A 19,107-nucleotide genomic window follows, 5' to 3' on the forward strand; every position below is an offset into this window, starting at 1 on the left:
TGTTTGCAATCGATTAAAGAAGTCCTTCCGTATCAATTCGAGCCGTCTGCAAGCATTGAACCCGGTGCAGATCTTGACTCCAACTAGTGCCAAGAAAATTCACAAGATGGCGCACACGGGCTGATTTGTCCGTTGGGAATTTGTGTAAACTTACACCTTCTTCATGCATGTTACCGCAATTGTCGGTTGTTGTTAAAGGCGTAATAGTTACAAAAATCAATTTCAATACTGGATATGACTTGAGCTTTGTAGCGGTTATCAAACACATGCTCTCCCATATTGGGAACAGATCACTGCCATTCTTTCTTGCACCGACGTGGCACCAGAGCATCTTCAATTCGCCTCCTTTCTGTTTTGCGGTACAAAAATGAAACGGCTCGTATCGTATCGTTTCTCAGATTGCGTCAGTGTCGCACAACGTACATTCCGTCGTTTTCTGGCCGCTTCCATTTCGAAACGCATAGATAATTTCACACCATATTTCATATTTTCCTACTTTCACCTCTTCTTGCCAGGGTTTTCAGGGCTCCTTCTGCAGCTGCACAACTGTTGGTCGTTTTCTGTTTAAAGGTCAGCCGACGCCTCCGGACAAGTTGTGTCCAAAATTTGTAAAATCACTTCAAATGACTTCTACTGGTCGTATTTTACAAAGATTTCACGGCATACAACTATATTTTACGTTGTAAGACTCGTGCTGAATATTCAGGAAGTATTGTTTTTGAGTTGGTGAAGAGTCCTCACGTTACGTCACCTAAGGAACGCCCCTGACCGAGAAAGCGACACACAATGCATTTTGGGTACTTTGTTTGGTCTAAAAACTTCGTGTTGATCCGTGTTGAGGAAGCCATTAGAATGTTTCACCCCCTCCACATATTACATCTAGAGCGCACAACAAATTAATGAATAACTAGTTTTCTATATAACTCAAGTCAAGAATAATGAATGTTACTGTATTGTGGTTGATATAGGACAACTTGAAATTTGGATTTGAACTTCCGCAAGCATCATGGCACTTGACATGCTTGATTTGTTTTCGTGAGCCGAATAAAATGATGTCGCGAGCCATATTTGACCCCCGTGTTTTGACTTTGACCAAAATGATGTCTGCATCACGCGGGCCATGCGTGGGGCTGAATGCTGGACTGATCATCGACTGATCAAGTCCAGGCTCAAGCTGAGAATTCGACCTCCTCATAAGAAACAGCAGCCCCAAAGGCGTCTTAACACCAGGGCCCCGGAGTCCCCAGAATGTGCAGCCAGCTACCGCCACAAGCTGGCAGAGGGACTTGCCAGATCAGTTAAAAAATATAAATACTGTGCCTTGAAAAAAAAATTCTGGCCCTGATGGACTTCCAAGGAAATCTTCAAGAGCGGCAATAATCTCCTGACACGGAAGCTTTACCACCTAATCTGCAACATCTGGCAAAAGGACATTCATCAGGAATGGAAAGACAGCAACATTGTAACCATTTAAAAAAGGAAGGGGGACAAGTTTGTTCTGTGGAAAGCCGTGCCATCGCCCTACTTTCTGACCGGCAAGATTCTTGCAAAAGTAATGCTGTTACGTCTTACATCGCATTACCGAAGACATCCTCCCAGAGACACAATGCGGCTTCAGGAAGGATCGAAGCACTATGGACATGATAATAGCTGCGCCAGCTTCAGGAGAAATGCAAGGAACAAAACAATCACCGTTATCGGACCTTACAAAGCCATAACACAGTTAACCGTGACATTCTCTGGACCACACTGCAGAAATTTGGCGTCCCCTCCAAATTTCTGCATCCTAAAACAGTTTTATATATTATATATTTTTTATATTTAATAAATTTTAAGATTTTTTTTTTCATATTGTACTGTTCACATTGAGTGTTGCACAGTTACTGCTTTGAAAGGACTCCCAGCCGGATCACTCAAGGAAGGATTACTGTTTGTTTGCTAATGTTTGCTAATTGCCTCAAGTTCATGCATTGTTCATGTCTTCATGTTTCACTCTTGTTCTCGGTCATGTTCGCTCTTATGCTATGGTCACAGTTAATTTTTAGCTTCAACCATGGTTACAGTTTTATTCTTTGAATTTTTGCTTCTTTCATGTCCACGTTCCCAATTTTATTTTTCTCGTTAAAATACAATTCGTTAATAATAATAATAATAATAATAATGCAGCTTTCAAAACCCCCAAGGACACTTTACAGTCACTGGATAAGAACTTTGTGTGTGAGTGCGCGCGTGTGTGTGCGCGCGTGTTTGCGCGCGCTCTCTCTTGAGAACAGTTGCAGCCGCATTTTTTTCACCTGGACAACGACACCAGTAACGGTGACCTTGATGTTGAAAGCAGGTGGAAAAAATTGAGGACAACAATTCATCAAGCTGCCTCTGAGACCATCGGCTTCACTCAGAAACGTCATCAAGACTGGTTCGATAACAGCTCAGCTGCCATACAGGAGCTTCTGGAAGCCAAGCGCAAAGCCCATACCACACTTCTCTCCAACCCTCATTCTCCACTTCTCCTCTCTCACTACAAGGCCATCCGTGGTGAAACACAGAAACAGCTGAGGATGATGGAGAACAAGTGGTGGCTCAGCAAGGCCCAAGAAATCCAGAGGCATGCAGACAACAACAACACACACGCCTTCTATGATGCTGTAAAATCCCTGCACGGCCCACGAAGACAACACATTGTCCCAGTTAAATCTGCAGACGGTTCTGTACTACTGAAGGACAAACAGCTAATACTTGAGCGCTGGGCAGAGCACTTTGACTCCCTGCTCAACCAAGTAAACCCTTCAGACACATCTGTCCTTGACTCCCTCCCAGAGCTTCCAACAGTTCCCTCCCTTGATGAACCTCCTCAGTTCACAGAGGTCCTCTCTGCAATCCGGAGCCTTAAAAACAACAAAAGCCCTGGCCCTGATGGACTTCCAGCTGAGGTCTTCAAGAGCGGCGGTTATCTCCTGACACGGAAGCTTTACCACCTCATCTGCAACATCTGGCAAAACGGGACACTTCCTCAGGAATGGAAAGACAGCAACATTGTCACCATTTACAAAAGGAAGGGGGACAAGTCAGTCTGTGGCAACAGCCGTGGCATCTCCCTACTTTCTGTTGCTGGCAAGATTCTTGCAAAAGTAATGCTGTTCCGTCTTACATCGCACATTACCGAAGACATCCTCCCAGAGACACAATGCGGCTTCAGGAAGGATCGAAGCACTCTGGACATGATCTTCGCTGCGCGCCAAGTTCAGGAGAAATGCAAGGAACAAAACAATCACCTTCATCGACCTTACAAAGGCATTTGACACAGTTAACCGTGACATTCTCTGGACCATACTGCAGAAATTTGGCGTCCCCTCCAAATTTCTCGGCATCCTAAAACAGTTCCACAGCGGCATGCAAGCAACTGTACTTGTTGGTGGCCAGCAATCTTCCCCGTTCCCTGTGGAAGTCGGGGTGAAGCAGGGCTGTGTACTGGCCCCTGCTATATTCAACCTGTTCCTGATGGCAGCTACGCTCCTCTTCCATAAGTCCATCCAGGAAGGTGGCGGCGTACAAATCCAATTCCGCCTGGATGGTAACCTGTTTAACATCAGACGCCTACAGGCCAAGACCAAGACCCTGATCAGCGGCATCCACGAGCTACAGTATGCAGATGATTGTGCTCTGCTGGCCCACAGCCCAGCTGCCATGCAAAATGCCCTTGATACCATGTCCTCCGTCTACCGATCACTCGGTCTCGTGATCAATGTAACCAAAACGGAGGTCATGGCAAAAGAGAGTTCTCCAACCCCAGCGTTCACCCTCAGTGGCACACCCCTCAAGGTTGTCCAACAATTCAGCTACCTCGGCAGCATTCTAACACCCTCCTGTCTAATTGATGATGACGTCCAGGCCCGCATCCATCAAGCCTCCAAAGCTTTTGGCAGATTGCGTACTCGTGTGTTCGAAAACAACCACTTAAGAACTCCAACAAAAGTCGCAGTCTACCAAGCAGTGTGTGTGTCCACGCTGCTATATGGCGCAGAAGCCTGGACCGTCTATCGACGCCATGTGAGACGCCTTGATGCATTCCACATCAGGTGCCTCCAACGAATCCTTGGCATCACCTGGCAGGATCGTGTTCCACACACCGACATCCTTCAACGCACTGCCTCCACCAGTATCGAGGCCATACTGGCAAAGAGGCAACTTCGGTGGGTTGGACATGTCATCCGGATGCCTAGCTGCCGCTTGCCTCGACAGGTGCTTTATGGACAACTCTTGTCAGCGAATAGGAAGCCTGGTGGTCCTAAGCTGCGATACAAAGACCAGCTTAAACAGACTCTAAAGAACTGCAACATCAAGCCCAGCGATCTGGAGTCTGCTGCAGCGAACAGGCCACTGTGGCGCTCCTTATGCCACGAAGGGGTGACACAACTTGAAGACAAGCGCACCCAGAGGAGGATCGTGCGGCACGAGCAAAGACACCTTTGTGCTGCTTCAGTACCGCCTCGCCAGCCCGGTCCTGGCCTCACATGTCCTGAATGTGGCAGGATTTGTGGCTCCAGAATCGGGCTTCATAGTCACCTACAGTGGCATCGCCGCCAGCGCCAATAACCACTGTCCAATACCCCACAAAGCAATGGAAGCGACGTCATCCTCGACTTCGATGGACTGCCAAGAGAGAGTTTTGACTTTGACACCAGTGTTAATAATAAATAATAATAATAATAATAATAATAATAATAATAATAATAATAATAATAATAATAATAATAATAACTTTGCTGCTGTGAAATGTAAAATTCTCCACTGTGAGACTAATAAAGGCAAATCCAATCCAACAATCCAATAATAATAATAATAATAATAATAATAATAATAATAATATAATAATAATAATAATAATAATAATACAATTCATTTATAAGTGCCTTTCAAAACTCTCAAGGTCGCTTTACAGTCACAGGATAAGTTTTTCTGTGGGTGAGCAGCCGCAGCCACGCGCCAGCGTTCACTCAACCCGGAAGTAACTCAAATAGATAGAAAGCCAGGTGGCTAGCCAACAAATAGCTAATAACTAGCTAGCTAGATAGCCAGCCAGACATATCGCTATATAGCTAATAGCTAGCTAGCTTGATAGCTGGCCAGTATCTATTGTTCACGTTTGGTATCCTAGGGACAGGAAGCCATAAATGCATAATTGTGCTAACCAGTATTAGCATGTAGCCACACTGAGCAAACTGCTGTAGGCGATGACACTATAACATTTCTCAACTGTTTTATATTTATTATATATTTTTTATATTTAATAAATTTTAAGATTTTTTTTTTTTCATATTGTACTGTTCACATTGAGTGTTGCACAGTTACTGCTTTGAAAGGACTCCCAGCCGGATCACTCAAGGAAGGATTACTGTTTGTTTGCTAATGTTTGCTAATTGCCTCAAGTTCATGCATTGTTCATGTCTTCATGTTTCACTCTTGTTCTCGGTCATGTTCGCTCTTATGCTATGGTCACAGTTAATTTTTAGCTTCAACCATGGTTACAGTTTTATTCTTTGAATTTTTGCTTCTTTCATGTCCACGTTCCCAATTTTGTTTTTCTCGTTAAAATACAATTTGTTAATAATAATAATAATAATAATAATAATAATAATAATAATAATAATAATAATAATAATAACAATGCAGCTTTCAAAACCCCCAAGGACACTTTACAGTCACTGGATAAGAACTTTGTGTGTGAGTGTGCGCGCGTGTGTGTGCGCGCGTGTTTGCGCGCGCTCTCTCTTGAGAACAGTTGCAGCCGCATTTTTTTCATCAGTATCATTTGATGCAGTGGTGAAAGACTTCACACCAAATGGCGGGCTCCGCACCTCCTCAACATCCGAATGAGGAACGCTATCCTTCTCCGTCTATGCTCACCTTCTCCGTCTATGCCCACCTTCTCCGTCTATGCTCTCCTTCCCCAGCGTCCATCGTCATCGGCAAATGGTGGTGTGAGATGGAGCCGTGTCTGGAGGGAGAAGAGTGCAAGACTTTGCCCGACAATTCCGGGTGGATGTGCTCCTCCGGGAATAAAATCAAGACCACGAGGGTGAGACCTTGACACACATACACACGAGATGCATTGAACATGATGCTTTTTCATGTATCTCCACACATCATTTATTTTGTACACACAGTGACATTTCCATTACACTAGATTTTTATTCCCTTTTTCAATCCTAAAAACAGTGTCTGAAACTCATGATAAAAAGTTACTGGACACAGGGCAGACAACTCTGAAAAGTTGCCTGCCCGGCCATGAAGTTGCCTGCCCCATTTTTCACAACTTGAAACACAATAAGACGACTAATTGCAAAATAACCCATCGTTGCAAAGTATTAAGGATTTTTCAATTAGGGATGTACATCCACAAATGCTCCCTTGCTTAAGTTATCGTAATATCCCTTGCTGATAATTTTGCTCCAGTTCGTCGTTTGTCCATACACTGTCCATCATTTTGGACAATGCAATGTTTGCGTTGGGTATTCTGCTACAACCCACGTGAATTCCTCTTTCCACTATGCTTTTAATGTACGTTAAATTTCTAAAAACTCTCAAGTACACTTTAAAGTCACGGGATAATGTACGTTTACGTTTTGTAGCGTCATAAATTTTGTTAGCTTCTTTTAAATCTTCTGCGGCTGAGGTTCTGTGCATCTACTTTGGAAAATGATATGCAAATGCACGACCTTATAACACTTGGGAAAGTCCGGATGCACGGAGCTGGCTTCTGATTGGCTGTCGTGCCGAGTCTGCAAATTGACAAACGAAACGCAATTCCCAAATTTTTCTTTTTTCTTGAAGAAGTTGTCGGCCACCCGAGCCGAGATGTTCTGCAAGTTGTACGCCCGACGTAAAAGTTGCACGCCCCGTGCGTCCGGGCAGACGTTATTTCAGACACTGCTAAAAAGTTTCAAGTTAAGTTTAAAATGTCTGACCTTTACCAGAATCCAGCTGTGCATTGCAACTAAAGTTAAAATCCAATTCAAGTGGCTTGCACACCCTAATGTCTTTAAATGCCCTTGGTCGTCTTCTTTTCCTTTGTCTGGTCACATTATTAGAAGATCACTGGTCTGTGAGAGAGAGTGAATATATTGGAAGTTGGATGCTGAGCCTTGAACCGCCAGGCAGGAGAACGAAAGGAAGGCCTAAGAGGAGGTTTATGGATTGTAAATGCTGTTGATACGTTTGTCTATAACTGCTATCCCAGGGTTGACCAGCAGAATGCTGTGCTTTATTTTTCTTGACATTACATTGGGTTGTTGTCATTTCCGGAACAGGTTTTACTTTCCGCACTTCTTTAAGTTACAGTAAAGTCTCGTTATATCGATATTCAAGGAAGTCCGAAAAAATATCGATATAACCGGGACTATCGATATATCCGACCCTGTTTGCATGTAATTTTCTCCGTGCGTGCATAGAAATAGTATCGATATAACCGGGACTATCGATATATCCGATATCGATATAACGAGACTTTACTGTAGTTGTATTTTACTGAGAAGACGGCGAGAATGGACATGCTTTATCACTGTACTGTCTAGCAAGGAAAAGATAAAAAGGACGATATCAAAACTTCATAAGCAGGCAAAGTGGTTTGTACGATTTTATTGCATATGTTGCATTGATGTAAAGTCCAAATGTTTATGTATAAATAATAGCTATATTTTTAGACTTCTTTGTAGTTCTACGGTGGTGTCGTTGGTGATTCATCATGCAAGTGAAATCACATTAAAGAATTAACCATCAGTACAAAGAACTGGAGTCCTCTGTTTCGAATGGATGTTGTCAAAGAGGACATGAAGGTAGCTGGTGTGAGAGAAGAGGATGCACAAAACAGGGTTAGATGGAGGACATTGATTCGCTGTGGCAGCCCCTGAAGGAAAGCCGAAAGGAAAGATGACTGGTCTTTGGTGCAGAAGGCCAGTTAGTGGAAGCAATCCTCCTTGGATTGAATTTAGCCCCGTGAACAAACGAAAGAGACACTATATTCTTGAATATCAACAATTTCAACGGAAAACCACAACCATAGAATTGTATGTGCAAATCTTTCTTTCATAACTTTGCTGCTGTGAATTGTAAATTTCTCCACTGCGAGACTAATAAAGGCAAATCCAATCCAATCCAATCCATCCAAATAAATATAGAAAGATGGACGATTGTGTTTTTATAGCAATGTGAAGAGACGCCATTCAGTGGCACCCTCGCATTACACGTTTGCGAGCGCCCGCGCAAGCAAAAACAATCCTAAAGGGAGGCAGCGTCTGGGGCTCCACTCCTCACTCCATTCAAGTTAACGGCCACTCTTCCTCTTGGCTTTCCCTTTGGCGAGCTCAGCTGTCGCTGTGTGCCGCATACAAAAATAATGACACCAGTCAAAGTCCACCAAAGCCAGCAGTCCGGCGCTGCTTGATAGATTGCTCACCCGATTTGTATTGTTTGATCTGACTCACAACCAACCTGAATGTGATCGGCGGATAGAGAGATTTTTTAAAATCGTTTTTCGGTTGAGGATGATTTTCCAGTGGTGGAGCAAGGCCTTCTCTTGTGGCCTGAAAATATCGGAATCACAGACTACTGTGAATGATATTTTGTCTATGAATTCTTATGAAATCATTCCAAATTGTCTTTCAGCTTGCTTTTATTTATTATCCCTTGTGTTGCTTCTAGATGTTTGTTTACAAATTTAAGCATTTAACCAACCACATTTCAATCATTATTTGGAATGGAATAGCCTTTATTAGTCTCGTAGTGGAGCAATTTACATTTCAGAGCAGTAAAATTATAAAAGGAAGAGGAAAGGAAAGGAAGAAGTAGAAAAAAATCCAGTATACCTCAGTTTACGATCCCCTTGGCTTACGAACTTTTCGGTTTACGAACACTAAATTGTTGAAAATTTTACCTTGCCAAACTATCCAAACTATTTATCAGAATACAAAGAGAGCGCCACAATGAGTGATGTGTTGTTCGCGAACAAGCCCGTTCTCCAGTCTTCGGTTAAAGCCACGTGATTGGTCAATAATGCAGCAGTGAGGGGTGGGGGGGTTGAAACATTAAAGAGACAGGCAGACGACAGAGAGTGAGAAAATTGATAGAAAACAGTGACATTTGGACTCGTTTCAACTTTGATAGTTGAAAGGCAAATAACCCGCACAAGCCATCTATGCGCTTGATGCAAAAAGCTATCAACCCAGCTGAACAGAACACAATTGATGAGGAACAAGGTAAAATTATCGCAGAGAAAGCACCTACAAGGGATCATTCCTCAAGATCAGGGGTTTCAAACTCCGGTCCTCGAGGGCCGTTTTCCTACATGTTTTCCAAGTCTCCCAGGTGTGTTGCAACAGGGAGACTTGGAAAACATGTAGGACTTGGGCCCTCGAGGACTGGAGTTCGACACCCCTGCTCAACTTCATTCCGTCAAGCCATTAACGACCATCACAAAGGTAAATAAAAGGACTTTATTATACAGTACAGTTCATTTCTTTAATTATAATACCATAGCACATTTATTATATATACAATAAGTTATATTTTGTGTAGGTTTAAGGCTTGGAAAATTAGAACATAGAAAATTATGTTTTATGGGGACATGGGAACGGATTATTCTCATTTTAATAGTTTCCCATGAGAAATTAATTTTTGGGATACACACTTTTCACCTTACACACTCTGGGAACCAATTAAGTTCGTAAGCCAAGGCATCACTGTACAGGAGCTGCTGGAGTGGCACCCATTCTCGCGGCCCCATCTTGAAGTAAACAAAAAACATACAAAAAATAAATCAATAATGTGACACAACACAATAGACACATTAAATGCACTTTCTGCACTCTCTTTGTTGCATGAAGCAGTTCTAGATAAAAGAGGAGAGGATCAAAGTTTTTTTACCGGGGTCAGAAATCAACCCGGACGCCATCACAATCAATTCTGCGGGCCCCGTCGCATGAAAAGAAGTGTCGATCAAACTGTTGCTTTAACTAATCATATTTGGAGTCGGTGACACCAAGGCCTTAAGTTATTTCCTGGCAACACTACCCTCTAATGAACCTGTAAAATGACCTTGAGAATTTTGAAAGGCACTAATAAATGTAATGTATTATTATCAGTCGTAAATCACACCACTTTTTTTATATGAGTCACAGTCGCAGCTGTAGCTGCAGTCAAGGTTGTAACATCATCAAATAGTTATTAAAGGACAACCGACGTCTCCGGACAAGTTGTGTACATAATTTGTAAAATCGCTTCAAATGACTTCTACTGAGCATATTTTACAAAGATTCCACTGCATATAGCTATATTTCACGTTTTAAGACTTGCGCTGAATATTCCGGAAGTCTTGTTTTGAGTTGGATGACGAGTCCTCACCCTACGTCACTGAAAGAACGCCTGTTCAGTCAATTTACGTTTCCACGTTTTCCCTCCGAAAGGGATCCCAGAGAGACCACACTGATACAACAACTCACTCTCGTTATTTATTGTTGATTGAGTTTTGAATACATTGGTTCTTTTTGTTTGGTAGACGAGCAGTGAAGTAGGTCATAAACCTACAAATGGAAACACAGAATGTAAATGCAACTCATTCACAATCATTTCTATCACTGCTTTGACATGATTTAGGGTTTAAGAAACAGAAAGGTAGAACGTGGAAATGCAACTCACCAGGGGTGTGTCTCCCTCGGCTAACAGGAGCCACCTGGTTCAGAGAGCATTTATCTCCACAGCCACACCCACTCACCAATCACGCTGATCGGATTAACCCTTTCAAGTCTGCTTGTTAAGCCAAGTTTAACATGTGGTTACCTATTTACACAATAGCTCCCACTTGACTGACTGATGAATCAGAGAGGTCACCCCACATTAAATCATATTACAATATATATTGTTTTATTTTTATTTTTTCCACATCAGGTAAAAGTCCTTTCTTATTTACTGCACACGAAGAGGACGATGCCATTGTCCATGTTCGGGCACCTACCTTGACAGAACGGGTGTACTTTCAGTGTACGGTTGTGTGCGTGTTTTCATCTTCTTCGTGTATGTGCAAGTGTGGGACCTGGTGGCAGCGCTAGGCTTGCACCTACCAGCCCTGAAAGTGTGGGGGCAATGACATCGGGGAGCAGTGCCTACAGAACCAGAGTGACATCAGTCAACGAAACCAATGTTATGTCGAGCTGGGCCATGCTGATCTTCAATGGGGAGGAGGACCACCAGCCTCCTGACGTCTCTCCATAAGAATACGTGGTGTGAGGCCCCAAGCATTTGAAGCATGACCCAATCTTCTTCAGATGAGCTTTTTTCCAGCAAGATCTTGTTCCTTGAAGGTTTTGCACACAAATAGCCTGCCAGCATGCGCGTTGTCGCCACACACAGTGCAGCTAGTCGGATCGTCCTTTTGACCTGCAGCAGATTTAGTGGAGGCTTTCTTCACTTTCACGACTGGTGAACTTTTCTCCACTGCATCTTTTTCTATGGAGGTGGGCTCTAATTGGTCCAATTCTTCCAGGATTGCTTCCTGTTTCTTTAGGAAGTCCAGGAGGCAGTCAAAGTTGTTTGATGGAGAGAATCCGTTAGCAGGGTTAGTTCTGTGCACAATCCACTCCCTTTTCAGTGTGCTGGGAAGCTTGCTCTGCAGAGACTGGAAGACCACCTAATTCTTTACGGAATCCTCTTCTCCAAGGATCTGAAGGCTGGAATGTGCTCTTTCCACAGCCTGAATAAGTTCAATGGTTTTCCTGGGGTTGTTGCCTTTAAGAGAGGGAAGAGCTTGGACTTCATTGGTGATTTGCCAGACGATCTTCTGCATGTTCCCATACTTGTTATCCAGCAGGCTGAACACGTCAACTGCGGAGCCACAGCTGGAGAGAACAAGTTCCCTTTTTACCTTCTCATGCAGGCTGCTTAGTAGGTAAAACTTTGTCACAGCTTCTGCTCCCTGTGGGTTGCCTAGTAGCTGCAGTTCCGCCCATTCAGCCTTCCACCTGTAGTAGTCCCTAATATAGCCTGAGAAAGTGGGTAGCCGCGCCCTTTCAAGGCTGATTTGAGGCTTGAAATCAAATGCTCCTTCTTGCACAGTGGGCTGATTTGTGGTGAGAAAGGCTGGGTGATTGTGTTGGAAATTCCCATTCCAAAGTTGGAGGTTAGCGCTTTCTTGGTGTTAGGTTCAGGCTTTGGTTGCACAGGCTTATCTAGGAGAGAATGGATGTCTGTGCTGGACATTCCTGCTCCGATGTTGGAGGCCAGTGTTGTACCACTTGGATCCTCCTTTTCCTCTTCTTCCAGCTTGTTTGACAAAGCCAGGAGCCTCGTACTCATTGTTCGGTAGCATGTTCTTAGATCCACTACCTTACAGGCAGGAATCAACTCCTTCATTCCACCAGCATGTCACTGAGTTCGGTGACCTCTCTGTCTAGGCCTTAATTCAGCCTGCGGACCTTGATTGGTTGCTGAGGGCTGACTTCGTTCTCCTCAGCCTGAGTAACTGCCGACTCACCGATTTTAGACTGGGCGGAGAACATTGGATTGGATTGGATATGCCTTTATTAGTCTCACAGTGGAGAAATTTACATTTCACAGCAGCAAAGTGATGAAAGGAATGAAAGTAGAAAAACAAAATACCATTCCATTGCCATAGCCATTCCAAAAGGCTTCTACGGTGGCTCGTTTCACCTCAAGGAAATTTGCCTCAGCACTGAGACAGTCTGACCGTTTCATTGTCTGATTCTCTTAGGGCGTTGGCGTACTCAAGCCCGGCATCAACAACTTTAGAGAAGTCCATCTTGAAGCTCCTCCATTCATTTGGAACATCACTTGGATCCAGGAGTCCAGCCGCCACATAAGTAGTCAGAGCATTTCTTTTTCTGGTGAATGACGCCTGTGCTTTTGACCGTGCACTCTTGAGTTTTTTCATGTCATCCATCTCAATTCCATTTCTGTTGACTGGAGAGCCAACTGTTTGACCAGTGGTGGCCTTGTTGAGGGGCTTTGTTCCACTTATTGGTGCAATTGGCTCCTTTGCCCCAGATCAACAGGAATTTCAAAAGATGAATTGATTGAATTTGTCTTTGGGGTCTGAAACCCAGTTACAGACTACTGTACCGGGTGGCACAGTTGGTTGCTTGGGGTTAAGCTTAACCAGCAGTTCCAGGTCAGCTCCAGCCAGTCACTGGAGTGTTAGGTCGGCCAGGGCTGGGTTGGCTCTGTCTTTCAGGTGAGCAAGATACAACTCTACTTCACTGCTCGTCTACCAAACAAAAAGAACCAATGTATTGAAAACTCAATCAACAATAAATAACGACAGTGAGTTAAGTTGTATGAGTGTGGTCTCTCTGGGATCCCTTTCGGTGGGAAAACGTGGAAACGTAAATTGACCAAACGACGCCCCTAACCGAGAAAGGACATAGCTTGCATCACCTCAATCCAGTTTGCATTTGTTTGGTCTGAAAACTTCGTGTTGATACGTGTTGATGGCGAAATTAGAAGGAAAACACAGATAACGTGATGGTGAATCGTTGTGTGTTGCGCCAAGACTTCTACAGTGTATTTGATATTTGCTGACAAAACGTCCTAGGAGACAATTTCCACGGAGCTTTGTCGCCCTCTTCTGCCTTTTTTGGGTACTGTGAGTACTAAAGAGTTTGTCACTACATTTCTCTCCAGATGCATCAAAATGACCGGAATAAATTATTTAATTGATTGCAAATATGTATGCTTTCCTCTTCAGAACTATTTGAATCATATTCACAACTGGATGAGTACCAAGAAAGCATATTTTTACGAATCTGAAGCCATTGTTTTGATTCTCCAGCAAGGCAAGACGTCTTGTGGTGATACGACGGACAAGGGGGCGGGACCTTCTGAAACTGGCCACTTCCGGCTTCAATTTGAAGTCGTTTTTGGACACTTTAAGTCATTTTTATTGGTGTTTTGCATACGGACAAGTTGTGTTCATAATTTGTAAACTGGCTTCAAATGACTTCCACTGAGCGTATTTTACAAAGATTCCACCGCATATAGCTATATTTTATGTTTTAAGACTCTCGCTGAATATTCAGGAAGTCTTGTTTTTGAGTTGGTGACAAGTCCGTACGTGACACGTGACGTCACTAAAGGACCGTCCTTGACCGTAAAAAAGACGCATTGTTGCGGTCCTTCCATCACGTCAATGTATTTTGCTGTACTTGTTTGGTCTGGAGACCTTGTGTTGCACCCAAAAGCCGCCAGAATGCCGGAAGAGGGCGTTCAAGCGCCATATAAGGAATTTATCAGCCTGTGGAAACGGAGGTGGCCACAGGAGGTCGCCATTTTGTGCCTATTTTTTTGGGTGAGAGATTTTCCCCCAATGTTGCCTCAAAATGGCAAAAATAAATTATTTAATTGATTGCGAAAATGTATACTTTCCTCTTCAGAACTATTTGAATCATTTTCATAACTGGAAGTGTAACAAGAAAGCATATTCTCCAAATCTGAAGCCATTGTTTTGATTCACTAGCAATGCAAGGCGTCTTGGCGTGATGTCACGAACTCGGGGCGGGACTTTCTGAAAATGCCCAATTCGCAGCTCAATTTTTTTGCAGATTTTGCACACTTTAAGTCATTTTTATTGGTGTTTTGCATTTGACTAGAAATATCATACTGCATGTTTTGGGTATTTTAGATGCTATAAAACGTTTTTCTGGTGTCAGTTAAAAAACAAAAAAGTGACGTCGGTTGTCTTTTAAGTGTTGATTTTTTTCAGATGTAGCACTACTGAAGGCCTGTCAGAGATGTTCGATCGGACACTGTTGACAAAAGCTCGAACACAGGAAGATGGTCTTTTACTGCCGGCAGGGGACATATCCATTTAAGACAGACGCCCAAATTATGCAGCCCTCTACCAAGCTACCTATTGAGAGTATATGCAAATTTAAGTGATACATTAGTAAAACATAGTGTTCTTGATTTGAATACAACGCCCCTGGACGTCCCAAGCACAAACAGCTATAAACAATAGAACAGAGCGTCGATGCGTATGTGGAACTGTCGTGGCTTGGAATTGAAGCGGATTTATGTTGGACAGTAGATGTGTGACAATGTGTTTTCGTCAATGGATGCTACAGCTTCATGTTTGCTTTCAACATTTAGCCTGTAGTAGATGTGCAAATTCCACCATGACGTCCCTGATCCACTGCTGAAAAGTATGCTTTGATCCTCTCCTCTTTCTGTCATGAGCTGGTTGGCGACCAACGGGTGGCGCTGTCGGCCCCGCCTGCACCTGCACAGGTGCTGGTCGTCCCGATCAGTGGCAGATTGCCACGTTCTGATTGGCGACCAACGGGTAGCGCTGTCGGCCCTGCCTGCAGCCGCGCAGGTGTTGGTCGTTCCAATCAGTGGCAGTCAAAAGGACTCCCGGCACGACCATTCGGTGTCGGGTCATTGCATTGTGCAGTGTATCGATGAGAAGGTTTCTTCAGCCGTCATCTGTACAAAAGTGAAGGTTTCAGACGTTTCGCCTCCTATCCAAGAGGCTTCGTCAGCGAACTAAAGTCTGACTGGTCGTATCGGCCCCATTTATATATCCCTAATGTCCAGACCTGGTGGCGCCGGACACAGCTATGATAGGTCCCTACTCTCAGGTTGGGGGGGGGGGGGGGCGCGGGACCCCTCCCTGTGGCCCCACTGATTGTTCCTACATTCCTGACTAACGACTGGCCTATTACCCCCACTCCCCCCGGAATCACCTCATCAGCATAACGACCCTCATCAGCATTGCGAAAGTTGCCTAACCTGTTTTGCCTAAGCAGGCTATTGTATGAACGATCCAAATTGAACCTCACCCCACCAGACCGGTTTAATGAAGGATTTTGTTGTTTTATAAGAATCGCCTCTTTTACCCCCCTTTCAAACCATCTATGTTCTTTCGCTAAGATTTTAACCTCATTGTCGTCAAATGAGTGGTTGCTAGCTTTTAGGTGCAAATGTACTGCCGATTGAGGCCCACTAGTATTATCCCTGCGATGTTGATAAAGTCTTTTTTTGAGAATTTGTTGAGTCTCCCCAATGTACTGCTCTTTACAATTTTCATTCTTACAATGTATGGAATAAACTACATTACTTTGTTTTTCATTTGGTAGCCTATCTTTTGGATGCACTAATTTTTGCCTTAACGTGTTTATCGGTTTGAAATAAGTAGGAATTTTATGTTGCCAAAGGACTCTTTGTAATTTTTCAGAAACTCCTGCAATGTACGGTACTGCTACTCCTCTCCTTTTAGAATCTTGAGAATTATTGGTTTCGTTCGCTATTCTTTCTTTCTGACATTTGTTGAATGACCACTGAGGGTACCCACAGTTAGTGAGTGCTCTCCTGATATGTTTAGACTCCTTTTCTCTACCTTCAGTGCTAGTTGGTATTAGTTTAGCCCTATGCTGCAGGGTTCTGATAACTCCTAGTTTATGTTGTAAAGGGTGGTTAGAGTCAAAAAGTAAGTATTGGTCAGTGTGCGTAGCCTTCCTAAAGACTTCTGTTTTTAGCGCTCTGTCCTCTTTTATAATTACTTTACAATCCAAGAAGGCTAGTTGGTTCTCTTGAATGTCCTCACGAGTAAATTTAATGTTGAAGTCTACAGAGTTGAGATGATCTGTGAAGGATTGAATTTCTTGTTTCTTAATTATGACAAAAGTATCGTCCACATATCGAAACCAGTGTCTAGGTTTTGTCCCTGGGAAGGATGTGAGGATCACATCTGCCAATTATTAGAAATCTGCCTTAATACTACGTATTTTCAATTTCGGGAAAAATTTTATAATCAAATCCATGGTTGTGCTATGGGCTCACCAGTTTCACCCATAGTGGCTAATCTTTACATGGAAGAGATGGAGAAACAGGCCCTCACATCCTTCCCAAAGTGCCTTGCATGCTGGGTCCGAGAGGACAGTAATTTCATCTGTGCTGTATGTCATGCATATTAGCATATTTGACAATAAAGCTGACTTTGACTTTGAATTATTAATGTGATTTCTCACTGTTTTTTTTGTTTGTTTGCCAATCTAGTGGACGATAGCGCCATCTTAGACTGCCAGTTTAGTGACTTCTACATTTTAATTGGTTCTTTCCCTGAACCGATAGATTTGTAACCCGGCTAATGATCTTAAAATATGAAGGAGTAACAAGTCCTAAATTACTCCTTTGAAGAAATTTCCCAAGTCCTAAATTCTGTTCAAGGGCAGATCTTCTACATGAAGATGACAGGTTAACAAGCTGTGTCTGTTTACCTCAGATTGACCCCAGGTTTCTGTGCTTTCATTTTGCGCTTTGTGCTTTCACCAAACATATAACAACATGAAACTTTTAAATATGATAAGTTCCATTCTGTCTAATCTCTATCAAGGCCTAAGTGTCAAATGTGCAGTTCGCCATTGGATTTTATGCTACTTTGTCAGCCCCTTTGATTGCAATTGACCAGATGACCGCATTGTTTGGTGACTGGTGGCTCCATGAAATTTTCCGAACGGTGAGCTTTGAGGCTGCTTTTCTGTCCAACTCACAGATATCCTTTTGTCTCTGCCCTCTCTTTGCAGAACACCCAGCCATACTCCCCTTTTTAGCCATCCCCCCGATGCCCCCCCAGAAGCCAAATGCAGAGGAAACGTCAACCGAAAGCCAGCTGCATTCTCGCTTCTGTAAAGGTGAGTTTTTCTCAAGCTGATCTTTGTCTATTTTTACCGCTGCCCTCATGTAAGCAGCGGGACCGTCTCGTTGACCCGAATACTCGATGCACAATGTAATCCCGCTTGCGTATGATTAGTCGGGCAGGACACACATCCAAATGCGCCATCGCACCGGCCGTGATCACCGAGAGCGCATTTACAATTCTCTTGTCTCAAAAACACATGGCGCACCCGCATCGATTGCGCAATGCGATGGCTCGTTTCCTTCCCTTTGTTCCACGGCCCGATTTTTGGCGACTGCTCGCCACTCACCACACGACTCTGCCAATCCTATTTGGAACTGTGACCTGCTACTTAGTGTTGTTATATGCGTGGATGTTCCAGTCGTGAGTACACGCTCTCGTTTGATGTGCTGGGTAACGGTGCAGGTCGTTTGGTGTCTCTCCGCTGTGTACTCGAAGCACAGGCTTGAGTTGAGTTTTGGGCTCTTGTTTAAAGAACAAACGACACTTTCCGACCGCCTTTCTTCTCGTCGCGGGCTCCTTAAGGGAGAACCAACACCAAGTTGTGTCCATAATTTGTAAAATGACTTCTACTGAGCGCATTTTACAAAGATTCCACTGCATATAGCTATATTTTACGTTTTAAGACTCGCGCTGAATATTCAGGAAGTCTTGTTTTCGACTTGATAACAATGCCTGAAGTGACGTCACATTTGGAACACGCCTGACCGAGAAAGCGACACACAATGATTTTAGGTACTTTTTTTCGTCTGAAAACACCGTGTTCATCGCGAAATTAGAAGAAAAACGACATAAATAACACGATGGTGAACTGTTGTGTGTCACAGCCAATTGCGGTAACACGCATAAGAACGTGTAAGTTTACACAAATTCTCAGCAGACAAATCAGCCCATTTCCAATGGAGCATGTGCGCCATGTTCTGCATTTTCTGGGCGCTACATTGGCACCCAGATGGCTCTAATTGATACAGAAGGACTACTTTAATCGATTGGAAACATCTACGCCTTCCTCTTCAGAACTATTTGAATCATATTCAGAACTGGATGAGTAACAAGAAAGCATCTTCTCCGAATCTGAACTCTCTGAAGCCATTGTTTTGATTCTGGAGCAAGGCAGTGTGTGACCAATAGTGACGTCACGAACAAGGGGGCGGGACTCTCTGAATCTGCCCAGTTCCGAGCTCATTTTGTGTCAGTTTTGAGACACTTTAAGTCATTTTTATTGATGTTTTGCATTTGACTTAAAATATCAGCCTGCCTGTTTTGGGTATTTTAGATGCTATAAAACGTTTTCTAATGTCAGTTAGGAAACAAAAAAATGGTGTCGGTTGTCCTTTAAGGCTTTTTGCTACCCCAATCCGATCGCACAAACTGATTTTGGGCCACTGTCTCTGCCAAAGGCCTTTTAT

General features: G+C 43.5%; 1 protein-coding gene across 1 annotated transcript in view; it reads left to right on the plus strand.

The window, feature by feature from the left end:
* Nucleotides 1-17,637, plus strand: part of tafa1b (TAFA chemokine like family member 1b) — a 160,788-nt gene extending 143,151 nt beyond the window's left edge. The window contains exons 4-5 of the mRNA XM_089010948.1: nucleotides 5,952-6,076; nucleotides 17,586-17,637. Of these exons, the coding sequence (XP_088867074.1) occupies nucleotides 5,952-6,076; nucleotides 17,586-17,612 (152 nt within the window). The 3' untranslated portion in view covers nucleotides 17,613-17,637. The remainder of the gene's footprint in view (nucleotides 1-5,951; nucleotides 6,077-17,585) is intronic.
* Nucleotides 17,638-19,107: the final 1,470 nt, after the last annotated feature.

The sequence above is a fragment of the Hippocampus bargibanti genome, linkage group LG12, assembly GCF_051943395.1.
Source record: "Hippocampus bargibanti isolate YZ-2025 linkage group LG12, ASM5194339v1, whole genome shotgun sequence".
Taxonomy (NCBI): domain Eukaryota; kingdom Metazoa; phylum Chordata; class Actinopteri; order Syngnathiformes; family Syngnathidae; genus Hippocampus; species Hippocampus bargibanti.